Source organism: Phallusia mammillata, chromosome 1 (assembly GCF_965637545.1).
Source record: "Phallusia mammillata chromosome 1, kaPhaMamm4.hap1.1, whole genome shotgun sequence".
In the NCBI taxonomy this organism is placed as follows: Eukaryota; Metazoa; Chordata; class Ascidiacea; order Phlebobranchia; family Ascidiidae; genus Phallusia; species Phallusia mammillata.
The window spans coordinates 17,977,700-17,994,686 of record NC_137252.1 but is presented as its reverse complement, the minus strand read 5'-3'; the positions used below and the strand labels follow the sequence as shown (position 1 = coordinate 17,994,686).

At 37.4% G+C, this 16,987-nt stretch overlaps 2 protein-coding genes across 4 annotated transcripts; both read left to right on the top strand.

Moving 5' to 3' along the window:
* The first annotated feature begins 110 nt into the window (after positions 1-110).
* On the top strand, positions 111-6,578 carry LOC145203684 (biotin--protein ligase-like). 3 transcript variants are annotated; one of them, XM_080075968.1, is made up of 11 exons: positions 111-561; positions 718-806; positions 871-1,064; positions 1,138-1,217; positions 1,762-1,936; positions 1,997-2,064; positions 4,243-4,403; positions 4,603-4,717; positions 4,777-4,836; positions 5,077-5,218; positions 6,278-6,578. In XM_080075968.1, exons 1-11 carry the CDS (start codon positions 186-188, stop codon positions 6,456-6,458), a joined length of 1,641 nt encoding a protein of 546 aa, XP_079932094.1. In that variant the 5' UTR covers positions 111-185; the 3' UTR covers positions 6,459-6,578. The 3 variants fall into 3 exon arrangements, with proteins under 3 accessions (XP_079932094.1, XP_079932077.1, XP_079932086.1); XM_080075951.1 differs by having other exon boundaries at positions 111-806; XM_080075960.1 differs by lacking the exon at positions 4,777-4,836 and having other exon boundaries at positions 111-806.
* A 1,133-nt stretch (positions 6,579-7,711) lies between these two features.
* Positions 7,712-11,297, top strand: LOC145203677 (uncharacterized). The gene has a single exon (XM_080075938.1). The coding sequence runs from the start codon at positions 7,732-7,734 to the stop codon at positions 11,011-11,013; it is 3,282 nt and encodes a 1,093-aa protein (XP_079932064.1). The 5' UTR covers positions 7,712-7,731; the 3' UTR covers positions 11,014-11,297.
* The last annotated feature ends 5,690 nt before the right edge of the window (positions 11,298-16,987 follow it).

The following is a 16,987-nucleotide window of genomic DNA, read 5'->3' as shown; positions in this document are numbered from 1 at the left end:
GAATTGTGCAATCCGAACTGGATACTTTGGCCCAAAACGCAAAGGTGTACAAAAAACTACCAAATAGCAACATTTTCTTTTTGACTGAAAAAGAAATAGTACTTTCAGAAAGCAAAAAATTGCAAAAGGAACTGGAAAAAGATATTTTTAACAAAAACAAACTTTCTTAAAACACTGTGTTCCACATGCAAAGTATATTGTTTAAAAGCAGACACACAATGATTTCAAATCCTTTTTTCTTGAAAGCCAGAACCACTACTTCACCTATGTCAGTTATGGCTAAAACCAAGGAACTAACAAAACAAACTCGTAAACCTCCAAATATTCTTATATTTAGTCCAGGGCAGGATCCGAAGTCTGTATCATCTGTCCTTTGTTCCTTTGAAAGCTGTTTGCTCACTGATCGTTATATATTATATCCCATAAAGTTTGACAGTTTTTGCAAGGATCCTTGGTTGGAAAATACAGAACTTTTGGTGCTTTGGGCATCAAATCTATTTTTGGAGAATGAAACACACCAGCAACAAGTGAAGTTGAAAATCCAGCAGTATCTTGCACTAGGTGGAAAACTTTTGAGCTTTTGTCCATCCGTTGAAAAAAACATTTCTACATATAATAACAAAGTTTCTGAACCTGAACAAGTTGCTTTAATAACTAGCGGATTATCAAAACTATCACTAAAAAATATTGGTTGGTCTGAAATTTGTCTGAACACAGATACAAACACAAAGGCGTTGGTTTCCTTCCGTTGTGATGGTGAAGATCATGCTGTTGTTGTCTCAAGAAAACAAGGAGTAACCTGCTCTGTAAGTTTATGGTTGATTTACAATTTATTCAACATTTTAAATTTGTGTTGTTTAATTTTTTTAGCTATCATTATTTGGGCAACTAGAAGACAACAATGAATCATGTTTGCAACTTCTCAAGTTCTTGCTTTGTCATTTAAGAATAGATTGCAGTTCTGGAACTGAGCCTTCAAAGATTCAACCGTTAGATCTAATGCCAACTAATAGAGCAGTGCTGTTCACTTCCTCAGAAAAGCTAAGGCAAACCTTTTTTTCATGGTAGGTAAATTCACACTTTTGATTGTTTTATTTTTATCACATCCAAAATGTTCTTAATTATTTTGATGTGTAGGTTTGATGAATCTGCATCACAATTTTCAGTTATGGGATTAGGTCTTTGGCCAGAAGATGAGTTCGAACTCACATATACTGGTACATTTGCATGTGATATCGACCTGTTTTCCAACCTCACATCAATTTTTGCAGTTCTAATGACATGACCATACATATTTAAGCTCTCCGGGATTAAGCTGCCACCCTTAAACCATGGCATCTGTAAATATGATTTCAACTTAAGGCAGTGTTTCTCAAACTTTTCAAGCTTACAAAGCATTTTGTTTCTGTCGCACACTTTGCAGTCCTACAACACAAAAGTTTGTTAAAGGAAAGTTATGTTGTAACTCTATTGTGGCGAGAAAGATTTTTTTATGACAAATAAGTGCACTGCACTTTAAAATATAGCTAATATCTGTACACTTGGAAATCATATAGTAGAATAATGTGAGGCGGTATAAACTTTGAGAATCACTGACTTACAGGTGTAAAATTGATAAAAATAATCATTTTGAAAAAAGTGAACAAAAGAAAAAGCACAGATGACTATTCCTGTTGTGTAACCAGTAAACTAACCACAGTTTTTGTTTGGCCTATTGAGCTCTTGTGCATTTTTAAAATCAAACAGAATTTTTTTATACAGATAAATTTAACGAAGAAGTCATTGCTGCATATTCTAGATCAGAAAATTGCGTGCCTAAAACAATAAAATACCAGTTTGACTTCCATTCCTACCAACAAAGCTTGACTTCAAAAGCATTCGGTCACATTGCTGTGTATGCAGATATCATTGGAACCACAATGACTGTGTTTGATGGGTAATATATTTGCCAAGTTTTAATGAAAACCATTTTTTTGCACACTTTTGCTTGCAACAGGTTGACACTTCGATACCCTGAATCATTTAGTGTAGTTGCCATTGCCAGGCAGCAGACCAAAGGACAAGGTTTGTTTTTTAGCACCAATATATATAGACTAATATGTATAATACTGACAAATCCGGTTAATCAAATACTGATAAACATAATTACAAAAAAAGAGAGAAAGCAAAAGACCAAATGGAATCAGCTGATGTAGAATGAGCTAGTACAAAACCTTTTTATTTATGGATTGGGCATACATGCCTGCAAGTTTGGGAGTTAATGAGCACTTCTTGTTTTTTGGTTATGTGGTCAAACCAGATTTGTCTGTATTTCTGCTCTAATATATGCATGAATAGGCCAAAACTGTGTTTATAATATATGTATCAATGCAATCAACTACGTTCTGATTGAAAACTTTTACCAGGTTAAAGTACATTGTTCAGCACATACCTCTTAGGCTTAGCCGCCCTCCATAAACTGTTAAATAGTAATATGACTGCATTTTACAAATATACATCCAGATGCATGTTTGGTAAATGGGACTTTCAGCGTAACTATTAACTGACAATAATTAGAATTTTTAGCAAAATTTGTGTTTCATTTTTGGCAAAATTTGTGTTTAATACATTGGTTAAAAACTTATCACAATTTAGAAATTTATGTTTAAAAATGATGTTAAACAAAAAGCAATAGTTTAAATTTTTTAAGGAGGCTGTGGTTTAACATATAAATTCAACTGTCTGGTTATTGTTTTTATCCAGTCAGATTTATTAATTTGGTCTGATCCAGCGCAGATAATTATGGGTCCCCTTCCCTGAAGGGGCACATATTGATTTTACTCAAAATGTTTTTGTTTTCTTCTCCCCAAAGTTTGTCCGACTCGTTTTTCCATCAAATCCTTGATGGATTTGGATGAAATTTACACAGATGGTAGATGTAGTTATGTAGATGTGCATCCCACTTTGTTTTTGTTGATAACCCCAGTATTTACCCCGCTAGCCCCCTAAAATGGGTATTTTTCCCCGAAGTTTGTCCGACTTGTTTTGCCATCAAATGTTTGATGGATTTGGCTGAAATTTACACAGATGGTAGATGTAGTTATGTAGATGTGCATCCCACTTTGTTTTTGTTGATAACCCCAGTATTTACCCCGCTAGCGCCCTAAAATGGGTATTTCCCCCCGAAGTTTGTCCGACTCGTTTTTCTATCAAATGTTTGATGGATTCGGCTGAAATTTACACAGATGGTAGATGTAGTTATGTAGATGTGCATCCCACTTTGTTTTTGTTGATGACTCCAGTATTTACCCCGCTAGCCCCCTCAAATAGGTTTTTTCCCCCCGAAGTTTGTCCGACTCGTTTTGCCATCAAATGCTTGATGGATGTGGCTGAAACTTATACAGATGGTAGATGTAGTTATGTAGATGTGCATCCCACTTTGTTTTTGTTGATAACCCCAGTATTTACCCCGCTAGCCCCCTAAAATGGGTATTTCCCCCGAAGTTTGTCCGACTCGTTTTGCCATCAAATGTTTGATGGATTCGTCTGAAACTTGTGCAGATGGTAGATATAGTTATGTAGATGTGCATCCCACTTTGTTTGTCCGGATAACCCTAGTATTTACCCCGCTAGCCCCCTAAAAGGGGTGAGTTTGTGAACAATGTCAGAATTTGCTAAAATTTGGATAGCTTGTAAAGTATGCCAATTATCGTTATTGCGCCATTGCAGTTCGGGGGTTGTTAACAGCCCTTTGACGTCAGAAACATTAACGGTTGTTGCTCAAAACACCTCTAGTGGTTAAAATTTTAAACGTTGGCAGATTGGACTGAAATTTTGCAGTACTATTGATTGAGTCATTGTGGTTTCCTACTTTTAAGTTTGTGTGTGTTGAACCTCAATTAGTTATCCTACTAGCCCCCTAAAATGAGTTTTTTAATTGAAATAGTTTTTACTCCATATAGCATATTTAGATATGCACAGTACCAATCACTGTGTTTGTCTTCACAATACCAAACTTACTCATTGTTATCTATTGAAATGCATTATCTCCAACTTTGCATGAGTTTTTGCTTGCAGAAACAACCAAGGTTATAAAAGACGATGGCTAATATGGGACCCAATACAAAATAAGCATAGGAAATATATTTATGTTTTAAAATAGATCATAGTGTATGTGCAAGGGCAATATGTGCTAAGCCACCCTTCTAGTTTAGGAAGCATTTTACCACTGACAGATCCAGATTTGAGCAACTTCTTTTTCAGGTCGAAGTGGAAACAAATGGTTGAGCCCAGTGGGTTGTGCCATGTTCACACTTGTGGTAGCAATTCCCATGAAGTCAAAGTTGGGTCAATCTCTACCTATTTTACAGCATTTAACATCTGTTGCGGTTGCACACAGTGTTAGGTCTCTGCCTGGTTTGCAGGTAATTATTTTTCATCAACATTATGTTATGTTGGTTATACATAAATCCTACTCATTGCTGTTTTTATAAATGTACAACTGTGTCATCCTTCTTACTATTTGACAGTTTATTGTACCAAAAAGTGTAAACATGCTACATTTTAATTTCTTTCAGCAAGAGGTAATGCACTATTGGATATTCATTATTAAACCATTTTTAGGAGGTAAACATTGGAGTAAAGTGGCCAAATGACATCTACTTTGGAAGTGAAATTAAGCTGGGAGGGGTGGTTGTAAAATCAACAATGTTCAAGAACAACTGCATTGCTTCCATTGGTAAAATGATTACAATATCTGCATTTAAGACAAGGGTTAAAAAAATTTTGTGTCTGCAGGGTGTGGTGTTAACATCTGCAATGAAAAACCTACTGTTTGTGTCAATCAAATTCTAAAAGGTATAGTTTAAGGATTTTGGAAACAACAATCCTTAAGGATTTACAACAAAAATAAATTGTTTTAAGGGCTTGCAAAAAATATCTAAATTACAGGAATTTAAAATAAATGTGCAACTGTTCATGCAAACATACCACATAGTTTAAAGGATCACAGCTAGAAAGTAGCAGCATTTAGATTCATGAGATAAAACTGAATAATATTACATAAAGTATTTTAACTTTTAAGTAAAACTATTTTAGAAAACTACAATAAATCCGACGTTCTTTCATGTGAGCAAGTTATTGCTAGGACATTGACAATCTTGGAAGCTTTAATTGATGATTTTCAACAAAATGGGCCACAGGGATTTCTGGAAATGTACTACAAGTATTGGATACACAGGTTGTTACATGTACTTTGTTTTTGAACAAACGCAGTATTGCATAGAAGATTTTAGTGCATTTTGTTGATCTCAGGAGGGGATGCATCTTGATTTCACTCAGTTTTTTTTTTCTATTTTCCACCGTGAAGTTTGTCCATGCACTTTTGGCATGTAATCTTTGATGGATTTGGATGAAATTTTCACTGATGGTAGATACAGTCAAGCAAATGTGCCATCTGCTTTATTTGTCTAGATAACCCCAGTATTTACCCGCTACTCCCCAAAGTGTAAAACGTTTATGTATGTTGCTGCCTACTGGGCACCACAAACATAAGGTTTAGGGCAGTGGTTCTCAACCAGGGGCCACGAGCTGTGTTCCGTAGATTCACCAGAAACACCAACTAAAATCCATTTCCTTTTTTACTTTATTCCCTAATTTAATACGGATTCTTGTTTTTTCTATTCGACCTGTTTAAAGTCGAAATTAGTACTGAATTCCAACATAAGATTGCCATTAACATTTTTAAGGGGGGTACAGGGTTACTTAAAGGGGGGCACGAGGTCCAAAAGTTACCTTTACGGGGCCACGGTCCACGAAAGGTTGAGAACCACTAGTTTAGGGCAACCAGACATATATTACTTGTGGTTGTGCACAACAGCCTTATGACTTCAGAAGCTTTAACGGTTGTTGCTCTAAACACCTCTAGTGGTCAACATTTTAAACGTTACCTGATTAGGGAAAGTTTTACTGAACTGTTAATTGGGTCATTGTGGTTTCATATTTTATACGTTTTGGTGTAAAACCCCATCAGTTACCCCACTAGCCCCCTTAAATAAGTGAGTATATTAAACAGTGTCAGAAGTGAATGAAATTTGGACAGCATGTAGTCCCTGCCAATTATAAGAGCTGGTTGTTGTGTTTATCCCTGTAGCCCCGATATTTGCCCCACTACCCCCTAAAAATTGGTGAATTTTTTAAACAGTCATGGAATTGGCTGGGGAATTCTGTTTTGTGGATTTAAAACACATAAAGAGTTAGAAACGTCTCTACAGAATGTAACGAAATCTTTTTTATTCAGCGGAGCAAACGTAAAAGTACAACGTGACCGTCACAGTTCTGAAAAGCTCAATGCCTTGGTCATCGGTATTGACGAATGTGGTTATTTGCGTGTTCGGCTGGACGATGGTTCGATCACAACACTAAACCCTGACGGCAACAGTTTTGACTTGACAAAAAATCTAATTATTGCGAAATCCTAACGCGTTCCCAATTTATTTATGTGGAATATTGATGAACTTTTGTGTGTGTACGTGCTGCTTCTGCCACAAAAATGCTGCTACGATTTCCTTTGTTGAACGAAATATACCCGATTCAACTCATCATAGTAGACCGAAAGAAAGGTGAAGTCATACGCCCTGCACTGAAGACCAGCCTTTATTACGGCCACTACATATAAATAGGCTACCTAATAATTCAGTGTTTTACTAACCATATCATGAAGACAGACATCAGAAATTCGACAAATGGATTTAAATTCTCTAAATGTGCTTTCTTATTGGTGCGATTTTTTTTTTGTAATTGTAAACCTCTATTAACAAAACGTTGGATTTTGATTGTACAAGACAAAGTCAAGATTTTTTATCTTGACATGTTTCGCATGCACTGTTGTTCTCATACAAAACTGCATGTGGTCTTGTTTTAACTTGAATGCACAAACTGAGCCGTTTTGGGGCCAAACGTAAACATATAGCCTATTTCAGTTTCATGCCACCGAAGTTTTCACAAACACGTAACGTTAATGATAATTCTCCATGTTGAACTGACCCAATGTATTATTTTAGAACTCATTTTCCATATCCTTTATTTCAACATAGGACGAAAACATCCGAAATGCGACATTCGGGCATAAAATTTATAGGTTAGGGCAGTAGTTCTCAAACTGTGCGTCGCGACGCCCTGGTGCGTCGTTTCAATTTTCCAAGGGCGTCGCAGAACAGTTCCGTTTCGTGTTTTTTTTTTGTTGTATCAAAAAACACAACTTAAATAATAAGTTTCCTCATTAACTTTTATTTGCTGGTGCGTCGCAAGTCCACAAAACTTTTCCAGAGGCGTCGCAACAAAAAAAGTTTGAGAACCACTGGGTTAGGGCATTAATTTAATAGGCTAAACCGAAACATAGGCTAAATAGTTCATTTAGCTAAGTAAAACTTGTTTTTGCAGTATTGACGCCGTTGCAGTTGGACGATCAAAACCTTCTCGGTCTACCAAATACGTTACAGTCTATCAATTTTTTAACACTTCTTCACAAAAAAACGTCTCAAATTTCACTGTGACCAGTCACGGTTGTATGTTCTCAAAACAGACGAACCTTTAGTTCGTACTTCGTAGCCCTAACGTGGAAAAAACTGAAAGTTTTGTAGTTGGATTTGTGTGTGTTACGCGCATCATCATGTTAAGTTGCCAGTCAAGATAAGTTTTTCGGCAATTGTTAGTTTTATTGAACTAGCCTAAGGATAAAATATAGTTTGGATTATGGAGGCGCAACTACGAAAACTTGTAAGAGAACTAAAGTTGGGTTGTGTGGCTCACGGAGATCGGCAAATGCGTGAGAAGGCACCTAAAAAGTCATCAATTATATTTCACAAAATGGGAAAGATTTATCAGTCCAAGGCTGAAGCCACCAAAGATCTGTTTGAAAAAAGAATTTGCCTGATCAGAAGCGCCGCACTGCTGAACGCTGCTTTGGTGAGGCGACCAGCAAATTTGCCAGAAATTCTAAAAGACCTAGACTCTCTTTGTTCATGTGTTCTTGCCTTTGCTCGTGCAAACAAAATTATGGCTAATTTAAGAAAAATGGCAAGCAACTTCAAAGAAAGCATTGTTAAAATGCGAAACATGGTTTCGAAAACTTTAAAAAATCTCGATCGCAAAGTTGACAGTGGATCTCATTACGTTGCAGCAGTTGAAATGTTGCAAGACAACATACATCAAATATACACGTCAACAATGCGTGCTATAATGGATTTTTGCATTGACGTAATGGGGCCATCGCCATGTAGTTTTGCCCTCGTCGGAATGGGCTCGCTTGCTCGTAAAGAAATCACACCTTACTCCGATTTTGAACACATCTATGTACTCGAAGAAGGTGTATATTCGGAAACCACACTGGAATACTTTAGGTGGTTGGCTGTCGTCTTTCAAATTGTTCTACTCAACATGGGAGAAACTATCCTTCCTCACGTTTCATTGCCGTATATGAACGATTACAGAAACGAAGAGGATGATTGGTTTTATGATGCCTTTACCGTTAAAGGGGTTTGCTTTGACGGTATGGTTCCTTTTGCATGTAAGCATCCACTTGGAAGACCAGAAACCGAAAACAGGCCCTGGAAAGTTGAACTGATTAAACCTCTTTCAGAAATGTTGCTGTATCTTAAAAAAGACGAAGATCTAAAGAACGGCTACCACCTAGCAGATATGCTCACAAGGACTTGTTATGTCTCTGGCTCCTTAGAGATTTACGAAGAATTTGAATATGAGGCAAAGTCTGTTTTTCTGTGGGAATGGACACCACAACAAGTACACGAAATGGTGAAAAATGACTTCAAGAACTTCGACTCTTTGTACAACATTAGCGTGATGTCACATTCGCCGACTTTTAACACCAAACGTGTGATTTACCGAAGTGTTTCAATTTTTATTGCAGCATTGGGAAGAATTCATCGGCTGAAGGAGTGTTCATCTTTTGACATCGTCCGCGAGTTAATGCGAGAAAAAGTTGTTGCTCTTGAATTCGGGGAGAAGTTGTTGCTTGCTGTAGCAAATGCTTGTGAAATCAGACTCTGCGTTTATCTTAACTCCGAAAGTTGCCAAGACAGCGATGCAAGGGGATTAGATGATCTGTCACAAACCGATCTGCTGGATTTGCTTGGAGCGGAAAATGGGGGGAACTTTTTTGCGTCAATGACACAGCTGCAACAGCTGGTGCGTGACCGGCTGGATATAGGCGATAAAAACGCCCAACACAGGGTAACGTGTATTCGGATTTTGTTCCATTTGACGTTTGGTTCCCACCAGCGGGCGTTGTCTCTGTGTCGCATTTGGTACAAGTTGGAGCAACTTTGGCTTCGCTGGCTCACAAAAGTTGATTTTACTGCTCGGAGTTGTGGTTTGCCAACCGACCATGAAAAAGTGGCTGCTGAGTTAATTGCTTACATTTCATGTTTTGCAGCCACTAAAATGTTAAATGAGTTTGAACATCAACCGCTCAGTACCGTCTTGTGTTTAAACATAGCTACAAGATACGCAAAGTTGGGCTGTTACTCAAGCGCAAAGACGTACTTCAGGTTGTTGCAGAAGTCGCCAGCACTTATCCATTACAGTAACGACATTACGGAAGTAAACTCCAAAGAAGTGCTGATTGAATATGCGATTGCATATTATGCCATGGGAATCAGCTTGTACCATCATGGATTTTTTAATGAAGCTGCCATATACTTGGAAAAAGCTGATGCCATTCGCTTACGAATAAAGACCCCGGCAACAGAAAAACAACTGGATAAATGTTGTTCCTATTTGGGACATTGCTATTACGCTTTAAGCGACCACGTAAAGGCTTTGGAGTATTTTGATCGTAGTAATTTAGATTGTAAATCACAGCAAAATTGTTCCCACTATCAAGAGTGTTTGGCAAAAAATGATAATTTTAAGCAAACAGAAGATTTAAAAAAATGTTTACTTGATGTAAAACAAAATGACTTTAACTTATCTGTCCAACCAGTATTTCAAATATCCTTAACTGTACTTGCTTTTTGTCTGATTTTCTTGACTATTCTTGTTTACTGTTCATCTATCATGCGCAATGCAATATTTCACAATTTTGCGTCGTTTATACTAACCGATCACCAAACTACCCTGTCCTTAACTTGCTTATCTGAAATTTGCTGGTTTCAAATAAGTTTGTTCGATGTATTTTTAGGCGGGGTTGTCTTTTCCGGTTTTATTTTGCTTGTACTGAAGAAAAGCTTTCCATTTTCTCTAAAACCAGGTTTGCGTGAAGTTGTTTCCCTGTTGCTGATGGCAGTTCTCGGAATAACGTGTTATTTTTGTGCAATTCTTTCCATATTTTTTGTTTTCCATCCGATGCTAACAAGAATAATCGCTTTCACGCACTTGCATTCAAACTTATCCCTGCGCCTAACTTACGTTGTCGTGGACGTTGAGGTTCCACCACTTGGTTGGTTTGTAAGTGTTTTTGTTATCTTACTCTCGCGAAGGCTGGCATTTAAGATTGCACAAAACATTAGCGAAAACTGTTCATCAGAATTGCGTTTACCAATTTTTGATGCCTTTTTAAACTTTTACGTTGGAACGTCATACCATATGCCCGTTGTCACCAAAACAAACCCTTCAAACTTTATTCTCACTCTCGTTAGTTTTTTAACGGCTTCTTACATTGAAAATCTTCTGCCGGGTTTGTTACCACAAGGCCAGTGCATGGCATTACTATTTTACTCTGTTCATTTAGCTATTTGGATAACATGGAATGCTTCAAAATGTTTTCGAAATATCGCGTTGTTCCCATTTGAATGTGCCTCGTTTTATAGTCCCACGCACGGTGCTCTCCGTGACAACATCGTAAAGCAGATCATTAGGACTGTTTCGTATGTTGTGTTTGTGTTGATTACATTATACTTCATTTGTCCTTCAGTGATCGATGTACTTCTGTTCATTATTTACTTGTTTATGTACAAAATAACTGAAATCATAATTTTGCTGGCGTTTGACGGACTACACACACCGCCACGAAACTAAAACTATGTAGGCTATTCAATTTCCCATAGTTTTTGCGTTTCGCTTATACATGATGTTTTATCCACAATATTGCTATGCACCTAACGAGGAAGTCCCTTGATACATATGCAAATCAATATGTCCCAATTTTCTTTCTGCACTGTAACTGCGAGTATTTTTGAATGTAAATGATTTTTGAATGGTGTGCTGTGGCATTTGCTTTTGTTTGTAACAAACAATTACTTTATACAATATGTTTGTTTTTTTGTTTCCGGTTTTCGTAGCTTGCTTAAAATAAATCTTGTTGACCAAATCACGTGTTCCCATCAACTGAGGTTGTGACCTTTATTTCAGAGTTTCACATGCAAACCTAACGATTAATAAATCGCGCAATACTGGTATCAACATGAACTCAACTATTTACCACAAAGAGTGATAGTTAAAATGCTGCGATTGTGGTCATTTGGTAATTTAAATTCCCACGAAAGTCATCGGTTAATAATATAATCTATTTGCATCACCACCTTGAGCGCCATAATAATAAGCACCTGAAACGCAGAGGGAAAGTTCTATCGCATCAATAGTACCTAAATTGCGGCGTCCGTACCAACGTCACCAGACGAATTGCAGAATGCAGAGTGGGTGTGTTGTAATCAAATTTGTTTGCGGCAAGTTCTATCTCGAGACTGATAGTAATTAAGTGACATAATCGGATGTGTCAAAAATATACGCAGCTTTCGATTCCGTTTTTTATTGGTCACCACATGTATGAAGTAAGTGATAGTTATTTTAACGAACTACACGTCAAAGTTTAAGTGACAGCGTGTGGTTTGAACGTATACCTGTTTCTTAAAAGTTAAAAAAGGCCAAGTTTCAAGATGACACGTGCTGTTGTTTTGTTTCGACCACAGAAATTACAAGCAAATGATATCAAAGTTGCTTTTCTACAAAGAAATATTGTGGCTGTGAGAAATAACTTTCTATACGGCAGTTATACGGTTTTATTATACGGTATTTTGTATTCTGATTGGTAAGTTATTGATAGATCCAACTAAACTTTACCACTAAAAGCGCAATTGAGTAATAGGCTTCGTAAAGAATGGTCGGACAAGAGCGAAGCATTATACAAACGTTTAGCGGCGTTCAACATTTTGCAGGTAAAACATGGAAAGATATTTCAAATGAAATTTCAAAAACTTTTAGGCCTAAGTTTTAGATATTTGAGTCATATTTTAAAAGGACAACTATTCAACATGCCGTTAAATTTAGGTCTATTTGAAATAACGCAAGAGAGTTTTATCTTTCGAATTCAAAACGAATAAAGAAACAGTACGACAAAAATATGAATTGTGATCACCCGCAGGTATAATTACATGCACAGAATACTAAATACTGGGTTTAGCTCGACAATGCAGCTTGACAAAATTATAACCCCGGTTTTGAGATGTACAGTTGCAATTGACAACACCCGAGCAAACTCCCAATAAACCAAAAGCACATTCATCCACTTAAAACGACCAGTCATATCAGGGCTGTCATTTGCGCATCCAAAACAGCAATTGCACAAATAAAGCCTCGTTTTGGGAGATATCTTCGATGATTTCAAGTGCGCTGTGTCCGGCTGCGTGGGCGATAGGTGGTTTCAAAACGGGCGTAAATGCCAATTTATCTGTTATTGACAGCACATACATCATCTTTGTGCTATCGAGAGACCGTAATTCAACATGACCACCACCAAGGCTGATTTTTAATTTTAATAAGCGAACGAAACTGTAGATAAAGTGTAGTTACAGATTATTTTTTCTGTGGTGACAAAATTGAGATATCTAGCTCGTATTTGTAGACCCAGAAATATTTGGTAGTTCTTAGATGTAATTGAGTTCTGTGAGGTACGTTTCTAGTTGGCTTATACAGTGTTTAGTTGGATGCAAAAGTCATTACATAGGATCAGTTTTACAAAGATGATTTGTACACCAAAATCTAAAACATTGGTTGTTCATTTCTCTTGAAATTAGTTTGCAGCAAGTTGACAATTTAAAGTCCAACGCTATAGCGGTGAACGACAATCTGTTGTTCGAAAGTTATGAAATTTTGAGGTACATTGCTTCTTTCGCTCATAATGGCCATGGCTTAGATAACATGTATGTATACTTCGCAAGTTTACGGCCGAGAAAAAAGGGTGTAACTTTGACAAAATGAAAGTTGCTGCTTCGGTAGCGCAAAAACTTCACGTTTTTTGTTGGTAATGCGTTGCGTCATTATCACAGCTGGCCTTTCACGTGATTTCCGGCAATTTGTTTGTACTACGAAACTTTGCAAGTGCAGATGTTTTGTTGCAGCGGATTTATCAACAGCCACCGTATAAATTTACTTTTCTTATGATAACTGTGGTATTGTCAAAAGATGCATTTATTACCAAAGTGAAAATTCAGACATAGCTACAAGTATTCGTACTTCGAAATCAAATGGTTGTTGTTTGATAACTCTGCATCTTGAACTTGGTTAACCCAACTAACGGCATCATGCTGTCTTCATTAACAGTTAATGCAAACGACTTCACAGTGCCAAAGCAACTTTGGGTTTTGCATGACAGTTGCAACTAACATTGACGTCATTCGATACCACCTGACAAGCCTTTGCGTCAAAGAATCATTAATTTTAACCAGCGAAATGTCGTCTACGCCCAAAAATGCTTGTCTCGCCGACAGTTTGTTTAGCGAATATGGCAAAAAAAAACTTTAAACTTTTTAAAAATTGCTTAAAGGTGCAAAGCGTTAATTTCAAATTTCAAATTTCAAAGAACGGTTTCAAAAGTTTAACTTTGAAACCATGGTGCAATTGCATCATTCAGTACAGTGTAATGACGAATTTAAAGGTCATTAAGTACTGGAACTTACTTCCAAAGGGTAAGTAAGATAAGTCTTGCGCCATTTTCTTTGCAAAAAATCGCATGCAAGAACGGGTTAAAGTTTACCGTTTGCGCATTTTGGGAACGTTCCGAATAACATGAGACGCATGAACGTCACGACAGTGCAAAGCAGGTCAGCAGATTACCTGATTTAACACTTTTTCGTGCATGCACTGTTTTAATGGATTTGACATGTCGTTTCACGACTGTTACGCACGTTTAAACGTACGAGTATTAACTTGTTATTCACCACCGAGAAATATCTCATCAAACGTCGTATGGTCCAAGCGGTGTATAACAGTGCATACCCACAATAAAAAAACGGTTTCACAACATGATAGCCACCTATAAGCTCAGCTAACCTGATTGTAAGGTAAAACGAGAAACATTTTTCATTACTTATTAAGTACGTTAGGCTTGGCTACTGTTGAACATAAATTACTGATCAGTTGGACTATCTTAGCGGATTTGTGCCGACGCCCCGTTTTGCAATCCACATGACAAAAGTTTTATGTGCACACCAGAAGCCTGGCAGCATCCCAACAGCAAAGCAACTTTACTGGAATTCCCTCAAACCGTGGTTAACAAATCTAGGTTGGCCTCGGCAAATGTCAGGTCAACAGTTTGCGAGAAACAGGCAAATTACCTCTCTGCAGAAATCGTTACTTCGACTTGTTGGGGGAACGCGTGGGCTATCACAATATCTAATCGAGATCTTGCGCACGATGTGATCATTGCTCAGCTGTTTCGCACTGACTGTGTTACATTTTTTATGTTTATGGTTCGGCTTTAGGCTAAAGTGACATACCGCGTGACTTGTACTCCAGACGGTTATGTGATATACCAAATTTGTTGACATAAAAGCAACAGTTATACTTGCTGCCATGTTGCAAGTACAATTTAAATTGTATCATAGGAAAAACTGTAGAATAACTTCGTGTGACCAGGTATATTGCTCAGTTGCAGCTAATAAAGGAATAAGAGACGTGATTGTGATAGGCTCGCGGTTAGTTAAACTTACAACAAAGACGATTTAATCTTGTGGTTTGTGGAATGAAATTCCCGCTAAGTATTGTTTGTTTCTAGCCGGCAGGTGCACAACCGCAATTCCTACAAAAATCCTTTCGTGGCGTAAAGAAGGTGCGGAATTTTTATTAGGTAATACCTTGAATATGACGAAGGCAAAGTTCTTTAGCACAAGAATCTTAACTATTGAGTTTTTGTGTTGGAACAAAATCCCACAGTCGAACGAGAGGTGTACTTGTGACAATTGGTTTTAATCTATAGAATATTTAGCTTGTTAGCTGATGGCAGTAAAACAGTCACTTAATATGCCTGACGGCCAGTTTTTTATCTGTATGATCAGTGACGTGTTTCGGGTCAAGGGTCAACAAAAGACTAAAAGTTGCAATAAATTTGTGTGGACACTAAAGAACAATAACAACCTACGTTAAGACTCGAAAAGCAAATAAGTATGTCATTATTGATAATATTGTTGTAATAAAAGTACTCATTTACATACAGTGAGAATGCGCATGAGCTTAGCGAAAAAATGCACTTAATTGCGCGATGCACTTATCATCAATTTAAAAATAGTTCAACACATTAGACTCATAGGAAACATAATCGTAAGTTTATATTATACGCCTTTTTCGCATGTTGTTTCAAAATCTAACCAAATAGTAAAACAGCGATAACGTTTTTAAACCAAGGTTTACATACATCAAAGAATAACTGGCGCTTTGCCATATTGCCTCCGAAAATGGAAACAATATTGGTAACTCACGGGGGCATAGCACGTCGCCGGCAGTCATTAAGGGTAAATAACAGAGGTCGTGACCTAATCAGCAGTTTATTGTGTGGCGCAATTACCAAACTACTATTACGCAATACTGGTGGGTCTGCAAATTTGCATTAAAACACAATATTAAGTGGCACGTTATGTAACAACAAACACGCTATTCGTTTTCCGGTGGGCACCGGTAATCGTTTGTATCGGGCCAGGCACCCTGGACACGGGCCTTATTTACATGCTGTGGTACCCGAAATCGGCAAGTCATGACTCCTGTCTATCACGCCTCTTTTTGAATAGACACGACTGTTTTACCAGGGTCTGTCATATTAAATGACCGATTCACGCAGGACCTTCTTGTGAGAAACGTAGCTTCTGAAATTGCAATAGACATTGAACGTAAGTGCCCGAAGATGGTGTTTTTATACGTGAGTAGGTGTTTTGTTTCTAACTTAGATTTTTTGAAGTTGTTTTGTTTTAGACTGTTCACAATGACAATTTGTAGTCTTTGGTAAAACAGCCTGGTTCAGCATTGATTTAATATTGGTGTCCTCATATCAGCTTTGTTTTGTGTCAAGCAAGTAATTTATTTGTACCGAATAGTAAATCGCAATTTTTGTAGAATTTTACGCAACGAGAAATCTTACAGCGTTGGTTACATAGAAGGTATTAGTGTCTGACTCATATCGCGAGAATTCGACGTTGTATTTTCCGAAAATCCGCTCGACCACTCCATCGGTCTGCGCTGTCAGATAACTCTAAACAGACACCTTTGTCTAAATACTCTAAAAGTTATCAGATCCTGTGCACTCGGAACACGAAAAATTCGGACAACGGGGCCCGTATTCCAGATAACAGATCATTTAAAATCGAACTAACAACACAAAATCTTACATTAGTGTGATACGTCGAGTACTACAGGTAGTGCCTGGTTATAACGCCAAAAGTGAGCATAGGGTACAAAGAAAAACGGGGACCAATTTCAGTGTACTGAAAGTATCAGTTTAGTATAGGTGTCGAAGTTAGGTAATAAAGGTAATGCTTTTTCGGCGACTTTGCACATTTGCATTTAGAGAAAATTTGAAAAACGGAGTGATATTAAAACAATTTGGTTTGTTGTAAAGCGGCGTTGATTTCGCAAACTCTTTACCACTCCTTTTAGATTAAAAGGGCGTGTTATATGTGACCTTATATGCACGAACGATACAAATAAGGTTCGATTCATGAAATTACAAACCACACAACAAGAAATGTGCTTAAAATCGCAAGGGGTAATTTTATCCAGAGAATAAAAT

What these genes read in the sequence shown, in the direction of transcription:
- LOC145203684 (XM_080075951.1), top strand. Translation starts at nt 186, where the DNA reads ATGCAAAGTATATTGTTTAAAAGCAGACACACAATGATTTCAAATCCT. An exon ending in GTTCGAACTCACATATACTG is followed by an intron (nt 1,218 to 1,761) that starts GTACATTTGCAT and finishes TTTTTTATACAG; the next exon opens with ATAAATTTAACGAAGAAGTC. An exon ending in GGTCTCTGCCTGGTTTGCAG is followed by an intron (nt 4,404 to 4,602) that starts GTAATTATTTTT and finishes AACCATTTTTAG; the next exon opens with GAGGTAAACATTGGAGTAAA.
- LOC145203677 (XM_080075938.1), top strand. Translation starts at nt 7,732, where the DNA reads ATGGAGGCGCAACTACGAAAACTTGTAAGAGAACTAAAGTTGGGTTGT.